Source organism: Microplitis demolitor, chromosome 6, assembly GCF_026212275.2.
Source record: "Microplitis demolitor isolate Queensland-Clemson2020A chromosome 6, iyMicDemo2.1a, whole genome shotgun sequence".
Taxonomy (NCBI): Eukaryota; Metazoa; Arthropoda; class Insecta; order Hymenoptera; family Braconidae; genus Microplitis; species Microplitis demolitor.
The window spans coordinates 22,436,809-22,457,955 of NC_068550.1; the positions used below are offsets into that span (position 1 = coordinate 22,436,809).

At 30.3% G+C, this 21,147-nt stretch overlaps 1 protein-coding gene and 2 long non-coding RNA genes across 3 annotated transcripts; 2 read left to right on the forward strand and 1 right to left on the reverse strand.

The window, feature by feature from the left end:
- Positions 1-3,808: 3,808 nt before the first annotated feature.
- On the forward strand, positions 3,809-6,706 carry LOC103568647 (uncharacterized). The gene is made up of 3 exons (XR_548875.2): positions 3,809-3,833; positions 3,955-4,093; positions 6,353-6,706. It is a non-coding gene; the product is annotated as an uncharacterized LOC103568647 (long non-coding RNA).
- A 1,582-nt stretch (positions 6,707-8,288) lies between these two features.
- LOC103568648 (uncharacterized) lies at positions 8,289-9,135 on the reverse strand. The gene is made up of 3 exons (XR_008403880.1): positions 9,081-9,135; positions 8,836-8,989; positions 8,289-8,572 (listed from the first exon to the last, which is right to left on the reverse strand). It is a non-coding gene; the product is annotated as an uncharacterized LOC103568648 (long non-coding RNA).
- Positions 9,136-18,554: 9,419 nt separating this feature from the next.
- Positions 18,555-20,483, forward strand: LOC103568652 (lipase 1; the record flags this gene model as incomplete). Its single annotated transcript, XM_053740305.1, is given in 5 exon segments — positions 18,555-19,558; positions 19,626-19,804; positions 20,318-20,337; positions 20,385-20,463; positions 20,465-20,483. Coding segments are annotated over 5 exon segments (300 nt in total), but the record flags the coding sequence as incomplete, so codon positions are not given.
- Positions 20,484-21,147: the final 664 nt, after the last annotated feature.

The following is a 21,147-nucleotide window of genomic DNA, read 5'->3' on the forward strand; positions in this document are numbered from 1 at the left end:
TTACGATCGATGGCTCTCTTGTTACATCGGTAAAAAAATTCTACATTGTTGATTCCATGTGAACTTTTATAATGCAAATTTAAATGTGTTTCATTTAGATTGTTTGATCAACGATTACGTATTTGGTCATCCTTATTCAGTGCCATTATAACCTTGATGCAACTTAATAAATTCAAAAGTTCTAGCAAACGATAATCGTAAAAATAAAGAAATAATTTTCTATTTAAATAACTATGTGCACTTCCGATGGAAATGTACAAAAACTCAATCATTCTACTTCGAGCTACTTAATTATTTAGTCTAAGTAACTTCACATGTTTTTCTTATTCTTTCGAATTTATTTTTATCTTCATATTAATACACAATTTCTTAATCAAATAATTACCCGCATGGAAAAGCTTTATGTGAAAAAAAGTATGATAAAATATATGAATATTATAATGTGATGCATTGTACAATATATATAATAATATTAATATTTTTGCCGTATTATTATATAATAATATATTGAATAAATTGCTAGAATATATCACCAATATATTTATCAATATGTGACGTTTTATGTATGTTTTGAATATATATTTTAATATATTTTTTTATATTGATATATTATATCGAAAGTAGTCCATTAATTAATATATAGTATTTTATATATATGTTTTCCAATATATTGTAAAATACATGGCACTTTTATTACTTTTCTTAGATTATTGTGTTAGTTATTTAGTAAATGCAAGATCAATGAAAAGAAAAAAAAATAACAAACTTGATTTTTTTTTGTGGAATTGTGTAGAAATTGAAAAAGTATATTGAAAAAATAAAATTTTCAATATATTGCGAAAAATATAAGTTCATATATATTGGAAAAATATAATTCTAATATACTGTGAACCATTTATTTAAACATATAAATTCTTTCATATATAATCAATTATATAGAGACCACATACCACTAATTATATGGGTCAAAATGTATGGAAGTATACATAAAGTTTATTTTATTATACTTATAAATTATATGTATACTAATCCATATATGGCAAGAATATATTGAGCATTATATGAGATAATATATATAGAAAAATATACATCATTACATATGGGTAACTATATATTATAAATATATAATCCAATATATGTAAAAAACATATATTTTTCAATATAGATATTTTTGCCGGTAAATATTTATCACATATTCACCATATATTTTTTTATATACTTTTAACAATATATAGCTTTTCCATGCGGGTCAAGTAGTTGGTCTGAATCATAAGGTCAATAAAATTTAAGTTATATAACACATGCTCAGAATAAACACCCTCAAAAGACTAAGCCTGATTAAATTTTATGGGAAAAAAAAAAGAAAATGCAAAACTCAAATAAAAAATACTATAAAATTTTTTTAAATTTTTTAGAAGTTTACCCAAATTTCATGTAGGGGAGAATGAGGTCAATTGAACCAGTAAGCTTAGAAAATAAAAAAAAAATAGAAAAATAATTCGTCCTCTTGAAATTATATTTTAATATACTAAATCTTAGTCTGACAAAAATTTGAAACGAATATGACGATTTGATTTTAAAAAATTCAGGTTTTAGTGTTTTTAGGCATCTGAACTCTTTTTTCAGTTCTTGACAAATTGTTTAGTAATTTTTTAATTTTCAAATGTAATCTTCAAATTGTTTCAATAAAATCATATGGGGTCAATTGGACCAGTACTCTCGGGGACGGTTGAACTACACGAACCACACTGTGAGTATCAGACATGCGCGCGCATCTTGATAGAATGTGAAAATAAGCTAAACTAACCAAGAAAAAAAATAATTATATTGACAAAAGTTTTAAAAATGATTGTTATAATATATAGTATTATATACAATAATAAATAAATATTCAGAAGCATTGTAATTTTAGTTTTAAGCTGTAATGAATGATAAATTATTTAGTAAAGTCATTCGTTTGTGGTTCTAATACTTTTGGTTCAATCGTCCCCGACTAGTGATTTAATTGCCCCCGCCCAGGGGATGACTGAACCATTTGATGCAGTTGTACAATTTCGTGTTTATTGAAAATTTTCATAATTTGTTAAGTTATGTGCTTATGAGAAATGATAGTTTATAATAAATTATAATTTCCAAAAAAAAAAAAAGTTATCTTATTGCTTTTATTCATATAAAAAAAATGTTATGTTACATTCTGGCTTATCCATTAATTAGACAGAAGAATTTTAAATTGACCAGGTTGACGTCGTTAGGGTGTCAATAGACCCCAGGTGCGTCAGCTGTTGACCTTCTTTTATTTTATTCAAAAAGTTTAACGACTTACCATGGTGGAGATTATGGGCCCCATAAGTCGGTCCAAATAACCCCTCTCTAGCGTAGTTTCTTCTCCTCCGCCGGTGCGTACGCGTCCCTACCGGTGGCCTGGAAATAGGCCTCGGAATAATACCCGTAACGAGGGTTGTGAAATGCGATACTTCCACTGGGTGGATGTGCGGATGGAACGTCCACGGAAACTAACTGCCAACTGTCGCTGATACCGCTCAGAAGGCCGGGTTTTCCCCTGGGGCCTCACCTGAGGTTGAACAGACTGAGCTCTGGAGATTCGACTCCTCCGTGAGGACAAGTGATTGTAACAGGTTGATCAGATCATTCGAACCTGATGGCTCAACAACACATGAGCTCGACGGCTCAGCAACACCGGATTTTGGTATCTCAATCGAATCGTAGGCAAGCACTCACGGTATTACTAACGTTACCGGCTCAATAAGGACTTCCCCAGATCTTATTCTCGGTCGACCTTGTGTAAGGTCCACGATAACGCCTTGAAGTACGCGACCGAGCTGTACGGCACGTCCTGATCTCCTGCTTCGTCGGCCTCGAGGCATAAAGGTTGTTATGATAGGAGGTGAAGGAGCCCGAACTGCTGATTAGCGCTCTGAGCAAAGGAAGGGTTGAACAGCTAGTAAGCGCTCGCCCCTCATAAGGTTCTCAGACATAGATTCGTGTAAAGGTTTAAGTTAGGTTTTATTCCTTTAAACCGATGCAGACAGGCGAATCAGTCAGTTAAGTGTACAGAGTTTCGTGCTCTTTGAGATCCCGCGATCAACTGGCTGATCCTGCTGCTCTTCGACTAAATTCTCTTATCGCAAGAGATTTCTGTTACATTGTTGGCGATTAATAAAATAATATCGCCAATAAAGTAGCGATTTATTAATTTATTATCTATTTATGATTTTAAGAAGTGTTGAACCGTTTATTCGCCTACCGTGGCGAATAAATAATTCGAGATTTCAAAAAAAAAATTTTCTAAAATTTTTATTTAAATTTAATTAGAGCCAGAACGTAACACTTGAATTATTTTTGGTTCAATTGACCCCATTCTTCCTTACCAGTCTTGTAAAAAAATTTCTCCTCTACGAAATTGTTCCTCATACTTTGCTGAAGTGTATTTTTCATGAGATACAGGTGGTTGAACATTTACAGTTAAAAAAAATTTCCACCTCGTTTTGCCTGCCCCCTGTCCCTAAATAACTTTTGATGAAGTTCCACTTCCCTTATTAACTAAAAAGCGAATTTATTCTTCAATTCCAAATAGTTTAAAAAAAAATTAGTTTTCTTGTTTGTTAAAAACTGATAATATTGTTGGCAGTAAGCATTTAAAGAAAATTATTTGATATTTTTAATTACTGTCATGAATTACTGCAAGGTCGACACGTGACAATGTATATCCATGAAGTTCGCATTTTAAATGCAGTTACAAATTTCAGTATAAAAACGGATAATTATTTACTGGCTATCACTACTTTTGCGTCGATTGTCCTCTAACGAGTATCGTAAGTAAAAACACATGATAATAAATGAATAGATAATATTTAGTTTTAAAAAATATATATTTATACAGTTTTTTGATTAACAACTAAATAATTATTATAATTTTTCTATTGATTTTCACAGTAACTGCGATAAGTAAATTAAATTTTATTAAAAAATGTCCAAGTTCATTTTTTTTTTAATATGTATGACTGCATTGTCTGCTATTGGGGATTGTGAACAACTCCAAGGGTGCCCAGGTTGTGTAGGCCATGCTGAGTTTGTAAGCTCACACATTTAATTAAATAGGGGTTGGAAGGCATAACGGGTTACTCAAAAAAACATTCCATTTTTAAAGACTCAAATGCGTTGTTTTTTTTTTTTTTGAATGATAGGGTAGAAATACAGTTTTTTTTATCACACTATTACAGTGGAATTTTTTTTTTTAACATTTTCATTAATTATAATATGGTATCAAATTTCGAAAAGTGAAGCAGTGGCTGCAAATGGTACTTCTACCCTGTTCAAACTTAGGCACTCCATGGAGAAGGTGAAAAACAAATTCAAAATAATGTTCAATTATAGTTACAAAAGTCATTTTGGAATGAATTTTTAAGGGTCATTTTTTTTTATATAAAATTTTGAGTATCCTGTTGGTCTGATTCTTCTGTAATAATATATATATTACGGTGGCCCAAAAAAATAGACGTTTTTTTTTCGAGTCTCTTATGAAAATTTGTTGGTTTACGATCACGGAAAATAATATGTAGTATCATTTACTACAAGGTTGCAGTAAATGTGTTTGTAGTTAAAAATACCACATCAATTATAAAAGTTACTAAATATGCGACAAATTTTACTGAGTTAATAAGTTGAATTTACTCCTATATTGCGGTTAATTCTACTGCACACTGCAGTAATAAATACTCCAGGCGGGAGTTGAGAGCACTACAGAAGGAGTACTTCTCGCTATTCCGCCATTTTGAGGTTAATCTGTTGTGTATATTCAATTATTAAAGCGTCTCATAAATAATCATCTACCTTTTTTAAAACCCAAAAATTAACAATTAAAATTTTTTTTTATATTCTGCTTCTTCTTACGGCGCATTTATGATAAAAAAAGTCGTGAGAAAAAATAAAGATTCCGATAACTTTTTTGCCTTTAAAAGTTGGAAAAAAAATTGGTTTTCATGTTTTAGGATGAAATTTCTATTTTATGTCTTTTGATAATATTGATGTATTTTTTTTTTTTGTACATAAAACAATGAACAATTAAAAAAAAAAATTGATCAATTTAATCAAAAAAAATTAACATGGCCTAGCGTGGGCGGACCCTATTTGTAAATAATTACCATGTTTAGTATATAAAAATAACTCAATAAGTGATTTTTAAAAATAATTTATAAAAATTTTAGGTTATATACCGTTTATTTTTACGTAACCGCAATTCGAGTAAATTGAACTACAATTGAAGTTACAAATACCGCATGCTGTGGTATATCTTACTTTTTTTGATAGTTGACGCTTAACTACAATATTGTGATAAATCTAACCACAATTTGGAGTTGTCCCATGTCATACTACAGCCTGTGGTAAATGGAACTCTAGTTGTTGTTGCCATTACTACAATTTTTTTTCCGTGATGTTTAAAGAAGCCACTCCAAATATCAGCTCGATGAAAAATTTTCAAGAGGTTGCTCACGAATTTTGAAAATATAAAAAATGATCTAAGTTTGAAATTTTTATTTCAAATTTTTTTCTTTCTCGTGGCAGCAATAATTTATATTCGAGAAATTATGACTCCGCTGAAAATTTAAGCCTAAAATTTAAATATTTAAACTTCGCTCAAGAATTTTGAATGTTTCCGAGTGCTGTCTTTTGGACGTTTTCGAGCGACACTCGAATATTAATAATAAAGCTTCGCGATTTTTTCACCATCAATTTGCATCACAATGAATAAAAATATAACCTAAGAAATAGATATATAGTTATTCACATACTTTTTTACTTTTTAATTCAATTTTTAGGTCTTTTTCGCTTATTCAAAACTTACCAAATTTTATTATTCAAGACTGTCCTGTATATTTTTAGTTATGCAAAAGTTATATTTTAGTGAAATGACAATAATTGAGTTATACAAAAATGCAAAAACTAATTCAAAGTATTAGTTACATATCATCAGTTAATATTCAAAATTTTTGAGCGCCGTTTAAATATTTAGATTTTGGGCTAAAATTTTCAGCATAAACATGATTTGATAAACACAAACTATTGCTGCCATGAGAAAAAAAAAAATTTAGAAGTAAAAAATCCGAATTTCAATCATTTTTGATATTTTCAAAATTCGTGAGCGACCTCTTGAAAATTTTTTATCGAGCTGATTTTTGAAGAGGCGTCTTAAAACATCGTAAACCAACAAATTTCCAAAAATAAGAGACTCGAAAAAAAAAAAAATTGTTGGTTTTTTTGGGCCGGCCTAATATATATTTTTAATACAAATATTAAGTATATAACCAAATGCTTTATTTTTAATTCATTTAAGTGTACAGACAACCCATGCTGCTTCGGTTATACTTGCCGGGACAATACTTTTGGCGAACGAAAATGTTCCAGTGACCACCATCGTCGTTATTATAATTGGGACTAATCATTACTTCTATCGATTTAGCCTTAAATGCCGGAACCTTAAATGAATGGTAAAATTGACCCCTATCTCTATCAGAATAAGAATAAATTCTTTATGAATAAAAATTATTACCTCATCAAGACAAATGTTTTACCATTCAGTATACACAAATTTTTCTCCGAATATGTAAAAACTGTAATTTCTTATCATATAAACTGCTGTATCTTGAATAAAAATATTGTAAATTTTCAAGCATAAAATAAAAGTGATTTAATGAAATTTACTGTTGCATGTATTCTTAAATATATTTTACACTGTAAAAATGATTTTACAAAAAAATTCGACAACGATTTCATAAAAATATTAAATTTTACATACTTCACAGCCTATCCCATGTCCAAAAATCTGATCTGATTTTAGTCTAACTGGATTATTTGATTTGTTTTTGAACTTTTACAAAAATTTTAAGCTGTTTTTGAACAACTGTTTTAAAAAACAATTGCGTTACAGGCAGACAAAATTAGATTAATTATTAAATTTTTAAAATATTAGTTCTGAAAATTTGCAAAGACAAAACTGGATTATATCATAGACTTATAAGATTTGTATTTATGAGCAATATTTATAAAAAAAAATATTAAGCTACAGTTTTGTTTAAAAATGTCGGCAGTTAATGAAAGTTTGACAACTTTATTTTTAGTTGTCTTGACTGCATATTTATAACATTGGAAAAAAGTGATAAAATAACTTTTTAAATGTCAAGAAATTTTTCTTATTTTCTGGATATAAGTGAAAAAATTTTGGCATTAGAAAATATCAAAATTCTTGTGACATCTTATTACAGAAGCGCATTAGCATGTTTCAAATACCAAAAAATTAAAATAAATTTATAAATCTAGATTATTATTATTTTTTATATTTGTATAAAATTCCTGTTTTTGATCTAAAAGCGTTAAAAAACAAACTAAAAATTATAGTAAATAAAGTCTGTTTTTGTCCTTAAAAACAATTGAACACAGGCCAATAATTATAGTAAAAAAGAGCCATCCGGCCATATCCGGAATGGAAAGGTAGATTTCTTATGCGAATACAATAAAGCTACAGTAGTGTAATTACTACTTATTTTGTATGCTTAAACATGAATTTCAAGGAAAAGGGTTATGTCTTATTATTTAGAAGTTATTGGAAGACTAAGCTGCAAAAATAAACTTTTTTTATTTTTTGTGAAATATTCGATATCAACAAATTGTTAGAAAAGATGTTTGGAAAAATCAAATATTACAGTGAAAATTAAAGCTAATCCTTCAAATTTTAAGATACTTTTTACAGAATTGAGTTATCATTTTCGGTTCAAAAGTTATTTAAGGATAAAGTCAAAAAATTCATTTTTATGAAAATCAGAAAAAAATTTAAACACCCACAACTTCCGAATATATATATATATATATATATACTTTTAAGTGGATGGTATTTTTTGACTCTACTAGGTAAAATAAAATATATGGTGGCAAAATTCTTTGATAATTCGATCATGAGACCTATTGCAATAGGCCGATTTCTAAAGAAATCTACTTAAAAAGTCTGTTTTTAGTCCAAACCCGATTTAAAACAGACTAAATATTATACGAAAAGAAGTCTGATTTTCGCCTGGATAAAGAATAGTACGGGCAAGAACAGATTAAATTCCTATATAAAATGAATATGATTTACAAACCTGAATTAAAGAATAAATATTTGAATTTATTATTTATTTTAAAACAGATATAATTTTTCTACCCGGGACAAGTAATAATTTTTTAAATGTATCATTTATTGAGTAAATAAATAATGAAGTTTGTAATTCAAGAAAAGTTTATTAATTTTCATTACATAGAAGACTCACTTTTAAACAATAATTGTCAAATCGTTCCAGCATTGTGTTTCGTAGTTGCTGAATTATAAACTTTATAATTTTTATTTATTTAAACGTAAATTCATGATTTATATTGACAGTTTCGAGTTAGCCTCAGCGAAATATCAACTATCACCAGGTTAGACTCATGAGAAAGTGTATTTTTTCGATGGATCAGCGCATCTTAATTGTGATTCCCAATTTCGCTCGCAAGCCAAACCATCACAGCACTGAGCTATTAAACACTGAAATTAAATGTAAATAAAACTGTTGGTGTAGTTAATTATTGAATAAAAAGAATTATTGTCTAGAGAAGGCCCGGATTTTTTCCGAATAATTTCACGTGAAAGAGTGATACTAAATATTATATTAGGTAGTCAGATATTTTGGACTTAAAATTAATATTTATATAGTAATTTGGAACCAGAATTATAAATTAATAAAGAAAGGTATAGATTTACAATAAAATTCATGCATATATATTTATATTAAATATAAATTAACATACACTCTCTCCCTCATTTCCACAGCGTGGACAACCATTAAGTTTCGGTTCACAGTGACCAATACCGACCAAGGCAGCCATACAGATTAAAAAAATAATAAACTTAGACATCTCCAAAGAAATTTTATTGCTTTACTGCAGCTCCTGTGAAAATATTCTAAAAAATTATAATAAATATTTAATTGTTAATGTCATCAATAATACATATAATAACAGCAACATGTACTATTATTTGTGTTTTTACTTACAAAGCTTGTGAAAAGACAATTGACGCAAAAGTTATGGTAGCCAGTAAATAATTGCTCACTTTTATACTTAAAATAATAATTGTTGCTGCCTTAGTTATTTATTGTTTACTTTGTTTCTGCTTGTTACCATAAAATTATTTTAAACGTTTTCGCGATATCTATGTATTATACACTGTCAGGTGACGTGTATATGGTATCTATTTAAAGTAATTAAAAATATCAAATAATTACATTTAAATGCTTACTGAAAACAATATTATTTCAAGGACAGAAATTTTCCACGGATAACCACTATGCCGTATGGTAAAAAAGACGTTTTCATTTATTTGAAAATTGTATGTATGGACGATTTAACCACATCCCAATAAAAAATGATTTTATCTGATCATGTATGAGTATATATGATTATATATAATTATAAATAATCATATATGAACCTATATATAATTAGATCTGATTAGACTTCAATGATATGAAATCTATAAATATTTAATTATGTTGGGGAAGGAGGGAGGGGTAAAGCGAGATACTTGAGGAAATACTACGTTTTAAGGATTCAAATACGCTAAATCTTTTTATTTTTAATGATAAGCGAAATGAATAAACAAAAATTTCAGTTGTCATTGAAACAAAAAATTTTCACTTTCGTAAGCGAAATAGGATATCCCCTGAAAACGGCGGAAAAAAATGTCTGCACATTAAATAAAATTGATCAAATTAAATTGTTTTGTGAGCAATTTACACAACAGAACATTACATTTTACACAATTACTGGAATTTAAAAGCAGAAAAACAACTTTTTACTGGTTTTTATCAAAAATCAACAAATCATATATCATCAGTCTTAAGAAACGTGCTGTTTATGCTTCATATAGGATTCGTTCAAATGATTCTAATCTAAAAACACCATTAAAACGTAGACTGGGAATTGAATTAGTAATGCCTGTATATGACTATTGTAACTGTGCACTCACAAACTTAAAAATGGATCTCGAGAGATCATTGTTGGTATCATTAAATAACTGCGTACGCTTTGCATTAAGAATTAGGAGAGATGAGCACATATCGCAACATCGACATCAATTGGGATGGCTAACACCCCATAGTTGCTTGCTACAGCTTATTTCATGCGTATTTTATAAAACGTTATGTCTTATGCAACCAGGTCTTTTTGGACACGAGTTAGTCCTTAGGCCCAACGTTGCATCTCATCGAAATTTCAACAAGACGGAATCTATTTCTTCTAGCTCGAACAACAACTTACCAGAAGTCATTTTTAATTTTTGGAACTTGCTTCCAATCGAAATTACGACATCAGTAACTTTAAATGAATTTCGAAGTAACCCTCGCGGACTTGGAATCACTGTGAAATCACAGTGAATTCACTTTCACCGTAATTTGACGGTGTATTTACGGTGATTTCATAGTGAATCCACAGTGATTTTGTGCCACTTTGTCATTGTGATTTAGCAGTGATTTCAACGTGATTTTACTGCGAGTTTACAGTAAATTTATGGTGATTTCATCATGATTTCACAGTAAATTAATGACGATTTCACCATGATTTCGCAGTAAATTAATGGTGATTTCCCCATGATTATACAGTAAATTAATGGTGATTTCACCATGATTCCACAGAAAATTTATGATGATTTGCCTATAGTTTTATGGTGATTTTAGAATAGCAAAAAAAAAGTTGTTCAAACATTCTTCAACTTTTTTATGTACTTTCTTTAAATAAACTGAATATTTGTGTCATGATGGCCATTTTTAATTTTTGTTTGTATTCTTTTTTTTTTATTTCAAAGTTCTCTGAACACTTAAAAATTTTTAAGATGTGTTTTAAGAAATAAATTTAATGGAAAAAATTGCAAAAAGCTTCAAAGTTTGATATTATAGAATGACAAAAAAAATAAAAAATGGTAGTCATTGAAAATTTTTGTTTTTTTTTTTTTATTTGAAAAAAAAAATGATGGTAGGTTTTGATAATTTTTTTGTATTTTTTTTCTACAGTGAATTTACTGTAAGTTCATAGGAAATTCACTGTGAATTCACTATATATTCACTGTAAATTTACTGTATATTCGCTGTAAATTTACTGTATATTCACTGTGAATTTACTGTAAGTTTACTGGAAATTCACTGTGGATTCACTGTAAATTGGCTGTGGTACCATTCTAAAATCACTGCAATACCACTGTGAGGTAACTATGAATCGACTGTGATAACATAATAAGATCACTGTGAAACCACTATCGAATCACTGTGAGATAATCATAAAACTACCCTGATAGCCAAGTTGGCGAGAAACTGACGAGAAACTTGCAGCCGCAACTGGACACTAAGTTGACCACCAACAGTTGGTACCTCCAATAGTTGATAGACATTTTCTGAGAAAGTTGGTGGCAAAAGTTGGAAATTCAATAAGTTAACGAAAACTTTCTGAGAATGTTGGTGGCAAAAGTTGCTTGCAAAAGTTGGTGATCATAAGTTGACGGAAAGTTTACTTTCAATTTCCTCAAAATCTTGCATTCCAGTTGCGGCTCCATACTGGCGCCAACTTTCTGAGAAAGTTGGCGGTAACTTGTAGCCAAAAGTTGCAAAATCTAAAGTTGTTGACAACTTGTCGTCAAGTTGGTCGGAAACTAATGAATGACCAACTTTTTCACGATCAACTCGTGCTATCAGGGTACAGTGACGGAATAGCACAAAATCACGGTGATTTCACTGTAATTTCATCATGGTCTCACAATGTTTTTACAATAATCTCACTGTGTTTTCACTGTGATTTTACAGTGATTCCAGGTCCGCGAGGGAAATGTTATTTGTATTTGATGGATCTAGATAACCAGTATAGCCTTAATAAATTAAAATATTTTATGTATCAGAGTGAGTGAATAAGCGTCTAGATTATAAATTATAATTATATTGTATTCTATTGCAATTGTTATCGCTAATATTAATAACAAAATAATATGTATTTTAATATTTGATGACAAAGAGCAGCAGCTTCATGATCGTCAATAAATAAAATAAACTAAACTAAGTGGCCCTTTCCCCCCTCTAGAAGGGAAGAGTGGGGCAAAATGAGCTGACATTTATATAACATATAAGCCCTTAATCTTAAGGTGCCCATTTTGTCCCACCTTCCTTTAAATATTTTCAGGATAAATTACATGATTTATTTTATTCCCGATTTAAATCAATTCATACCAATTAAAAATTCTAGGTGGGATTCACTGGAAATTAAAATATAATTATATCATTGAACGCGTGACACATCCCGAAAAAAAATGATTTTATGAAATTCTGCAAAATTTTATAAAAACATTTTTTCCTGGGTAGTAGCAAAAAAAAATGTATATATATTCCAAGGAAAAAGTATATCGTGCAATATAATTTTTTCCCGGTAACGAGCTAACAACAATTGATAAAAACATAAAAGCATTTTACAAAGTTAACAAGGTCATAACTAATGTTATCAAGTTTCTTGCTAGTTTATCAGTAAAAAAAAAATGGTAAACAGTCCTTAGGCGCTTAAAAATTATTATTTCAAGTTTCTACGCTTTTCATACAATATATCTGGAGTCGAAATCTAAATTTTTTTTTCGTTGTAAATTTTTCTCGATTTCACTCCAGAAAAACGTACGATCAAAACAGACCTTGGGCTATTGGGTATTGTACACGGAAAAAAAGAACTTTTGCAGCAACAGGAATAACCTGTAGAATTCACAAAATCAGTCCTGTTACAGCTACAGGAATAATCCTGTCGTAGCTACAGGACTAGTTACAGCATTAAAAATTGAAAAATCTGTTTACTATTGAGAGCTGGACAATATCGAGTTTGAAACTATAATATTTGTAATGCCCGGATAAATATGTAATTTTTACAGTTTCAGAGTCGCAACGCTTTACTACTATACTTAACTGTAATACGTACTCAGATATGAATTGGATTTTTTAACTGCTCATTTTTCTATGTATGTTTCATCTTGTAGGGTTAAAACAAGTGTCTTTTTTAGGCTGTAAATCAAACATCATAGTTGGAAGCTTTTACAATCGGTTCTTGAACTTCCACTCAAAATTATTACTACGCAGTGCAACACATACATAATTCCATTATATTAAATGCATAAACAAACAAAATTATTTTTCCACCCTATCCGATGTCCATCAAAGACCTCTTGGAAAAGTAGTCCGTCATGTCATAACGTGACAACATTTCAGAGTGAAAACTCATTTCGACACAGTAAAAATAAAAATGGATAATCTGAGTAAATTTTTCTTGTCAAAACTAAATGTACTCGGATGTATAATTATATTTTTTAAAATATTCGGGCTTGCGCCTTTCAATGTGGCTATTTCGCGAAAATCAGACAGAGGAAAACAGCCGTCAGTTTTCTTAGTGTATTCATTAAAAGGAAACATTTACAATATTATTATATCTCTTTTCAGTAGTTCCTTATTAATTCATTCTGTAAGAAATTATCATAAATTGGAAGCACATGATATCTTAGAAAAGTTTGTGATAATGAGTGTTTTATTTGTTGCGCCAGTTATAGTATTGTATTACTGTCTTAAACAGCAAGAACTAATAAAAATAATAAATAAACTTTCAAAACTAGAGTCGAAACTGATCGATCAATTCAACCAATCGGTTTCTTGCAACCGAATGAATATGAAATATGAAATAAAATTATTCATTGCCCAAATATTATTGATGCTCATTTATGGTGTAACTATTTATATCAAATTTAAAGACATGAATAAATTGATAATCATTTTCTCGGGTTTTATTATTAATGTACTGTTATTCCAGTATGCGCTACTAATTAATTACATAAACAAACGACTAACTTATACGAACGAGTTACTTTCATCATTAATCATGTTATACAATGTGGAAAATAACTATCGTGACATAATATTTATCACAAATACGACGCAAGATGACATGATTTTTAAGACCATAATTTTAGTAAGAGAATTGCAACGAAAGTTGTGTGAAATATTTAAAAGTTTGGCGAAATTTTACTCACGGCCTATGTTAATTGGTGTTTTATTATTTTGCGTTAGATTAATATATTATTCATTTAAATTTATGCAAAGATTATTTGGTGCTAAAATCAGATTTGATGTTGTTTTGTTGATAAAGGATCCAGCTACTGTGCTTAAGGAAATATTCATCATTGTGATTTTGACACATCATATGAATCAATTAACGTTAGAGGTAATTTTTATCTATTTATTTATTTGTCGATGTGATTGGTGTTTCAAAATTATCTTTCTTGATTCATAGATGCGGAGAACTGGGGAAATTATCTACAAGATAATGGATAGATTTTCAAGACACGGTGGAATACAATCCGAAGTAAATATGTATAGTATATTACACACCAAGGGAGGAAAGTAGAACGTCCTCATGCTACTTGCCTTTGGCTTGAGTAGACAATTACACACGAGAGTTAGAATGTCCTCCGTTTCTTCCTTGGTGTGTAATCCACTATTTTCACGATATCTGCATCAAAATTTTAAATTCTTGCTTCGTTAAGCGCATGCGCCACTCTTCCCGCAAACAAAAACAAAAATTAAAATTTTCAGGTGCAGACCTTTACGGAAAAATACTAATTAACGCTATTGGAAAACACTAATGAGGTTCTAATAGTCTATTATTTTAGCGCACGAATGCTTTAGTGTCATTGGTTGGCTTAGTGTAATTGGTGCGTTTAGTGTTCTTAGTATTCTCAGGAATTTCCGTGTCATAAGCAAATTGCACTTGGTCCTTAGGTATCAACAGTATAACCTGATAAAAAAAATTTAGAAATCGGTTGACCCTTTGGGCCAGCCCTATATATATTATAGTATGAGTTTTTTGTAAGGCCCTAAATTGTAAAGTAATACTTGTAAATAATATTAATTTTTATAGTTGGAGCAGTTTTCAGTCGAAGTCCTGCATCGAAAGATACCCAATTCTGTTTATGGATTATTTACAATCGATGGCTCTCTTGTAACATCGGTAAAAAATTTTTGCAGTTATTTGTGTAAACAACACTACATTTCAAATGCATTTTGTTTAGATTGTCCGGTCGACTATCACGTATATGGTCATCCTTGTTCAGTGTTATGATATTTTCGACCCAGCGATCCGGGCAGAAGTTATTCCGGCGAATAAAATCAACAACAAATCGTCGATTCAAAATCGAACCTTTTCTGAATATGATATGGAAAATTCATAGGTAAACAAAAAAAAAAGAGTCCAGCATAGAAATATGAATACGATAAATTTAGATATATGGATGTGACATTTATTGTGCATAAATATATTTAACATACATATTATAAATATAAATATTAAATTTATGTAACTTTAAATTTTTATAAAGGTGATCTCTTCCAAATCAGCTGAAATTTTCATCAAATTATGTTACTACGCCCGATCAAAAACGTATCCATGAGTTTTTCCGAATTTTTTTGATGATTAATTTTTCAAATAAAAATTTTGTTATTATTTTCATTTTTTTTCAAATGCTAGTAATTTTGTCACACATCCAACCAATAACTCAATTTTTTTATTGCTTGTTTTTGAATGCTCTTCAATCGAGTTCTTAGTCATTTTTGCTGAAATCGCTAGTTTAAATACTAATTTCCAAACACGAAATAGAAAACAAGAACGATCTTGTTATCTATTTTTCATCTATCAAAATGTTAGATACGTGTCCTTGTTACACGTGAGCTTACACCTTAATGTTCTTACTGCGATTATCGATCTTACTGGTCTAAGATCCGAACTACAATCGACGTTCACCGAGCTGATAATAGAATAAAACTTATTTTATAACAAACTTAGTATATTAAAAAAAATATTAAAAAGGGGTTGACTAAAAAAATCCTGGACAGAATATTTTTAATGATTTTTTGAAAAAAGATTTTTTATAAAATTTTACAACATCAAGATAATGAAAAAAATTTTGTCCTGGCTTAAAGTATGAAACATATAGAATGTGTAGACGTTGGGTTGTCTATTATTTACCTGGACAAACTACTGGGTTGGCAGGTATTAACAGGTATGTCGATGCTAGTTACTTTCATTCGTTAGGATAATAGAAAAAATCTTATATCAACACAAGCGCTGTTTTATTACGAACACGTTTGATATAGGGTTGTCTGCAAAAAATTTGGTCCTAATAGAGCTTGACAAATTTTAAAGATTTAAATTTCAACGCGTGTGGAAATGAGTGACAGAGAGATCCGAGGTAAGTATACTGTGTAATAATAAAGAACCCAACATTGCAGTCGTGTTTGATGGGACCCTGAATATAAGAAAGTGCGCATGCTCGGTACGTAAACTATGGAGGGCAGAGCTACCTCTACTACCCTCCATATAGTAAACAAGCAGCAATGTTGGGTACTTTTTTTTTCATTTACATCTTCTGCATAAAAAATATCACTCCACCGTTTCCCAAAGGAGCTCTATTCTGCTGCATAAGAAAATACCCCTCCGCGGTTCCTAATGGAACTCTTTTCTTCCCACAGTTCAAAACTGCTGACCACGCAACACGTCTGTTCATCGCACTGTTCACATATATAAAAGTAAGACATAATACAACTAATGCAACGAGATATTAATGTGCAACTGTGTAACGCCTAATGAAAAAACAATCTAAATGTATTGTCTTTTGAACTAAAATATATCTATTCATTATTTATCCATTATTATTAGACGATTATGGGCGTCAGCCTACCCATCACAGTCCTGATATTTTTTTTATTACCCATGTAACAATTTCTATTACAAGTTGCTGGTCACGTCACTGATCTCAAGAATGCTTCCTAGGTTTGTAATCTATTGTTTTGTAAAATGGTAATTTACTAATCGAATCTTAGTAATAAATAATTATGACGCCCGGATATAAAATAATAATTTTCAGAATAAAATGAGTAATACTGATAAGCCGATAAAGCCAATATAAAAAATGTTCAGAATTCAAATCCATAATGTGTACAGCCTCGAAGTGTTAAAGCATAATTGATGTCTCTGATAGTGACAGTATTCCGTTGAGCACGTTTTGTATGGATAAAAGCATCTTGTAGAACGGTATTTACAAAATTATAAAGTGCGTGATGAATTTTTCGATAAACTAACGTAGAAATACGTTCAATACCGGCACGACGGGCTAATTGATGGATCGAAGGTTTTTGTACTTTAATAATGTTACCAGAGAGAATGCTTCGACGTGAACGCTTAAAGCCTTTTCTTCCAGACCCTTTTCCTGATTCTTTAGGATCCCACATTTATTAATATTATATTATGTATTATGTTCTATTACGAGAATATTAGCTAATCTTTTAATTGACTACTTCATATGTGAGGTTTAAAATATTCAATAATTGATTAACAATAATTGATTCAACTTTTATATATGGATGAGTTGATTTACTAATATATATGCGAATAATTAAAATAATAAATGAAATTTATTCTGATATAAAAACTTGACATAAAGAGAGAAATTTATGGTAACTTACAATATATTATGGGAATGTTTCCGACATTGTATGGTAACAGATTTTTTTAAAATGTCGATTATGGGAATGGCACCCTTACAAATTATGATAACCATTCCGACATATGGGTTTCACTCCTATGCGATATCAGAACCGAGTCTTCTGAACTCGTCTTGTTCGCACTCAGAGGAGTCATCAAGGGATTATTTAGACCGAATTATGGGGCCCATAATCTCCACCATGGTAAGCCCATAAAACTTTATTTCGTAAAATAAAGAAAGGTTACGCACCTAGGTGGGATCTATAGATACCCTAATGACGTCACCCTGATCATTCTTTGATTAATAATTTTATACTTATAATAAGGTGTTTTTCACTCTATATATACATATTACGTATTTTAACTACAGTTTTACGCAACAAAATCAGTGGTTTAAATTTTTAGGCGAGAGTAGAGCATACCTACGTTTGGGCTTAAGGTATAGAATTAAACAAAAATATATCTTTTATTAAAGCTCTAGCGGGCAAGTACTCAGGAAAAAATCGTCATGCACGATCATGCATGATCTTACATGATTCATACATAATTCAGGCATGATCGTGCATGATTATACACGATTCATGCAAAGGCATTCATGATAATGCAAAGTCATGGTCAATCATGCATGATCATGTATGACGAGGCAAGAATAGTCATGCATGATCAAGCTCAGTCATGAATGATCATTCATGACACTGCACGAATTATACATTGTCGTGCATGACCATGTAAAATCATGTTCAATCGTGTATGATCATGCATGACGAGGAAGTAATAGTCGCGCAAGATTCATGCTTGAATATTTGCTAGCCATGAGCATGCGTAATCATGCTCGGTCAGGCAAAATGAAATTTATTAAGATAAAGATAAAATTAAAAACAAAAAATTTAGTAATATACACAAAATACGATACTGGTTATCTTCTCGAGTAATTTTGAATCATTTGACAGATTTCCATGTGACTTTAGTAACGTCGGTACACCGCAGATTGGAAGGAAAAAACTAAAAGTAAATTATCAAATTACAGAACTTGCATTGAAATACACGGCACGAAAATTATCTGGAACGTAGTCTTTGAACAGTGTTTTTAACTTTTATAATTATTGAATTTGTCATACTGCATCTCGTGAACATAATATTATTTTCCGGTTTTTGTGGCCCCCGACTCGAGAAATTTTAAATCGATTTCTTGAAGCGTTGGATGTTCATGATAGAAACACCTACCACCGCTACCACTATTGAATTTTTATTTTGACTCAAAAGAATGATAAAAAATTAAATGTTATTAGTGACACGTAATGGTAACATAAAGTGATAACTTGATAAAAATTTGGCTAAAGTTAGTTGAGTCATCTTATTTTCGGCATTAGTGAGGATTTTTTACTTTAAATTCTGGAACTTAGAAATATTTCAAGCACCTCAATATGGAACCAGAAATTCTCAAGTTGTGGAACAAAGTATTATCTGAAAATATCAGTGAGATATTTCGTTGCAAATTTTCCACGTTCTTTGCATTCGATCATGCAAATTTCAGAAGATTCACAAACAATATTAACTTAATGACAATACATGATAAACTTAAACAACAAATGTAATAAATTAAAACTTTTTTCAACATATTCCACGCCAAGGTAATAAGATAAACCTGTTTACTAAAATAAATAATGTGCCGTAAAATTTTCATGTACACGTTCAGAATTTAGATAAACTCAAATTGTCATTACTGTGTTAATAAACATCAAGTAATTTTTGTGATTAAATATTTGGTACTTAACATTCAGCTCGTCCCATTATTCGGTAGTATCTAGTATTGCTTTAAACGTTTATCCAATAAGTTTATTTGAAATAATGTACATATTTTTACTTATTACAATTCTTTTTACGGTTTTAACAAACGTCACAAGCAATATTAGTGAATCATGGTCAACGTATGGTAATTGTATTAAAATTCTAATAAAGTTCTAGTTCTTATTGTTAGAAACTACATAATTTATTTATAGAATAAGATATTAGAACGTGACGGATATAATGGGGAAACTCATAATATTACAACTGAAGACGGATTTATCCTGAGCTTACATCGAATTCTAGGAAAAGTTAATTCGACTCCGGTATTGTTGATGCATGGGCTCCTTTGTGATTCTACTATATGGATTATTTTAGGAAAAAATGTCACTAGGTAATTAATAATTAGCCATTATTTGTTTCATGTTTCTAACATACACCATAAAAACACGGGAGTGAATCCGGATTTTATTTCAATCCGAATTTTAATGAGTCTTATGCTCGATGCCACTAGTTGTCTACGATATTTGATATAATGATTGCTTAAAATTAAAACTCTTCAAAATTAAATTAGGCATTTCTTCATTTATTTGAAATTAAAATCGTCTGTGTAATTTCGTATTTTATTATTCACGCAAGACTTTCCATCACAACTTGCTGGTTAGGGTACTGATTACAAGAATCTTTTGACGAGTACTACCCGGAAAAAAATCGTCAGGTCTGATCATGCATGATTCACGAATAATAGTGCATGACCATTCATGACTTTGTACGACCTTGTACTATTTTTTTTCTGACTCGCATCCACTTCGACCCATAATTTTTATAAAAATAAACTCCTCTCCGAAAAAATTTACCCCGAGAGGATTGAACAGATGAAAAATAATCTGCTTCACATTAACTTCAGATTTAATCTGCATTTATTCGGCAAATTTTTTATAGTGCATTTATTTAAACATAATATTCTTCTGTAGCATATTTGTTAGCCGACAAAGGGTACGATGTTTGGCTAGGAAATTCCAGAGGAAGTAACTATGGGATATCTCATGTTAACAACAACTAAAGATTTCAAATTTTGGGATTTCAAGTAAATTACAAGTTATAATTTTATATAGGCACAAGGCACAAGGATTAATTTTATAATGGAGTCTGAACGTCCAGAACTTACTGAAAAAGTTAAAGTGTTAATTTTTTTTGCCCCCGTTGCTTTTTTAAGACATGTAGAACCCCGCATTCAAAAATCTAGCTTCTTTCTTGCTCAGTATCTGGATGTAAGCCATTTATGCAATTTTCGATTCATTATTATAGCAATAGTATATTGTGTAGCAAGGAATGAGACGATTTCGAACTAGGGTGAATTTTACTGACATCACCCGCAGCCTGACATTGTCTTTCATCCTCCGTCACACTATATTTTTCATGACTATTTGCACTGGAACTTGAAGTTCACGTGCCAGCAGCCAATCAGAATCAAATCAATTCAAGATCGATGGAGTGATCAACTATTAGCGAAAGCGTAAATTGTAATCTTAACTTATGGTTGAGCAGAAACTATAAATAGTATATTATACACCAAGGGAAAAATTAGGATTCCCCAGCCCACGTGTTTGCCAACAATTACACGCGTGGGTTGAAATGTCCTACTTGCCGCCTTTGGCGTGTAATATAGTCATTTCTGCCTGATGCCTTCAGTATTTGCAATTTAAGCATACGCTAAATTTGTTTTAAAATTGGCTT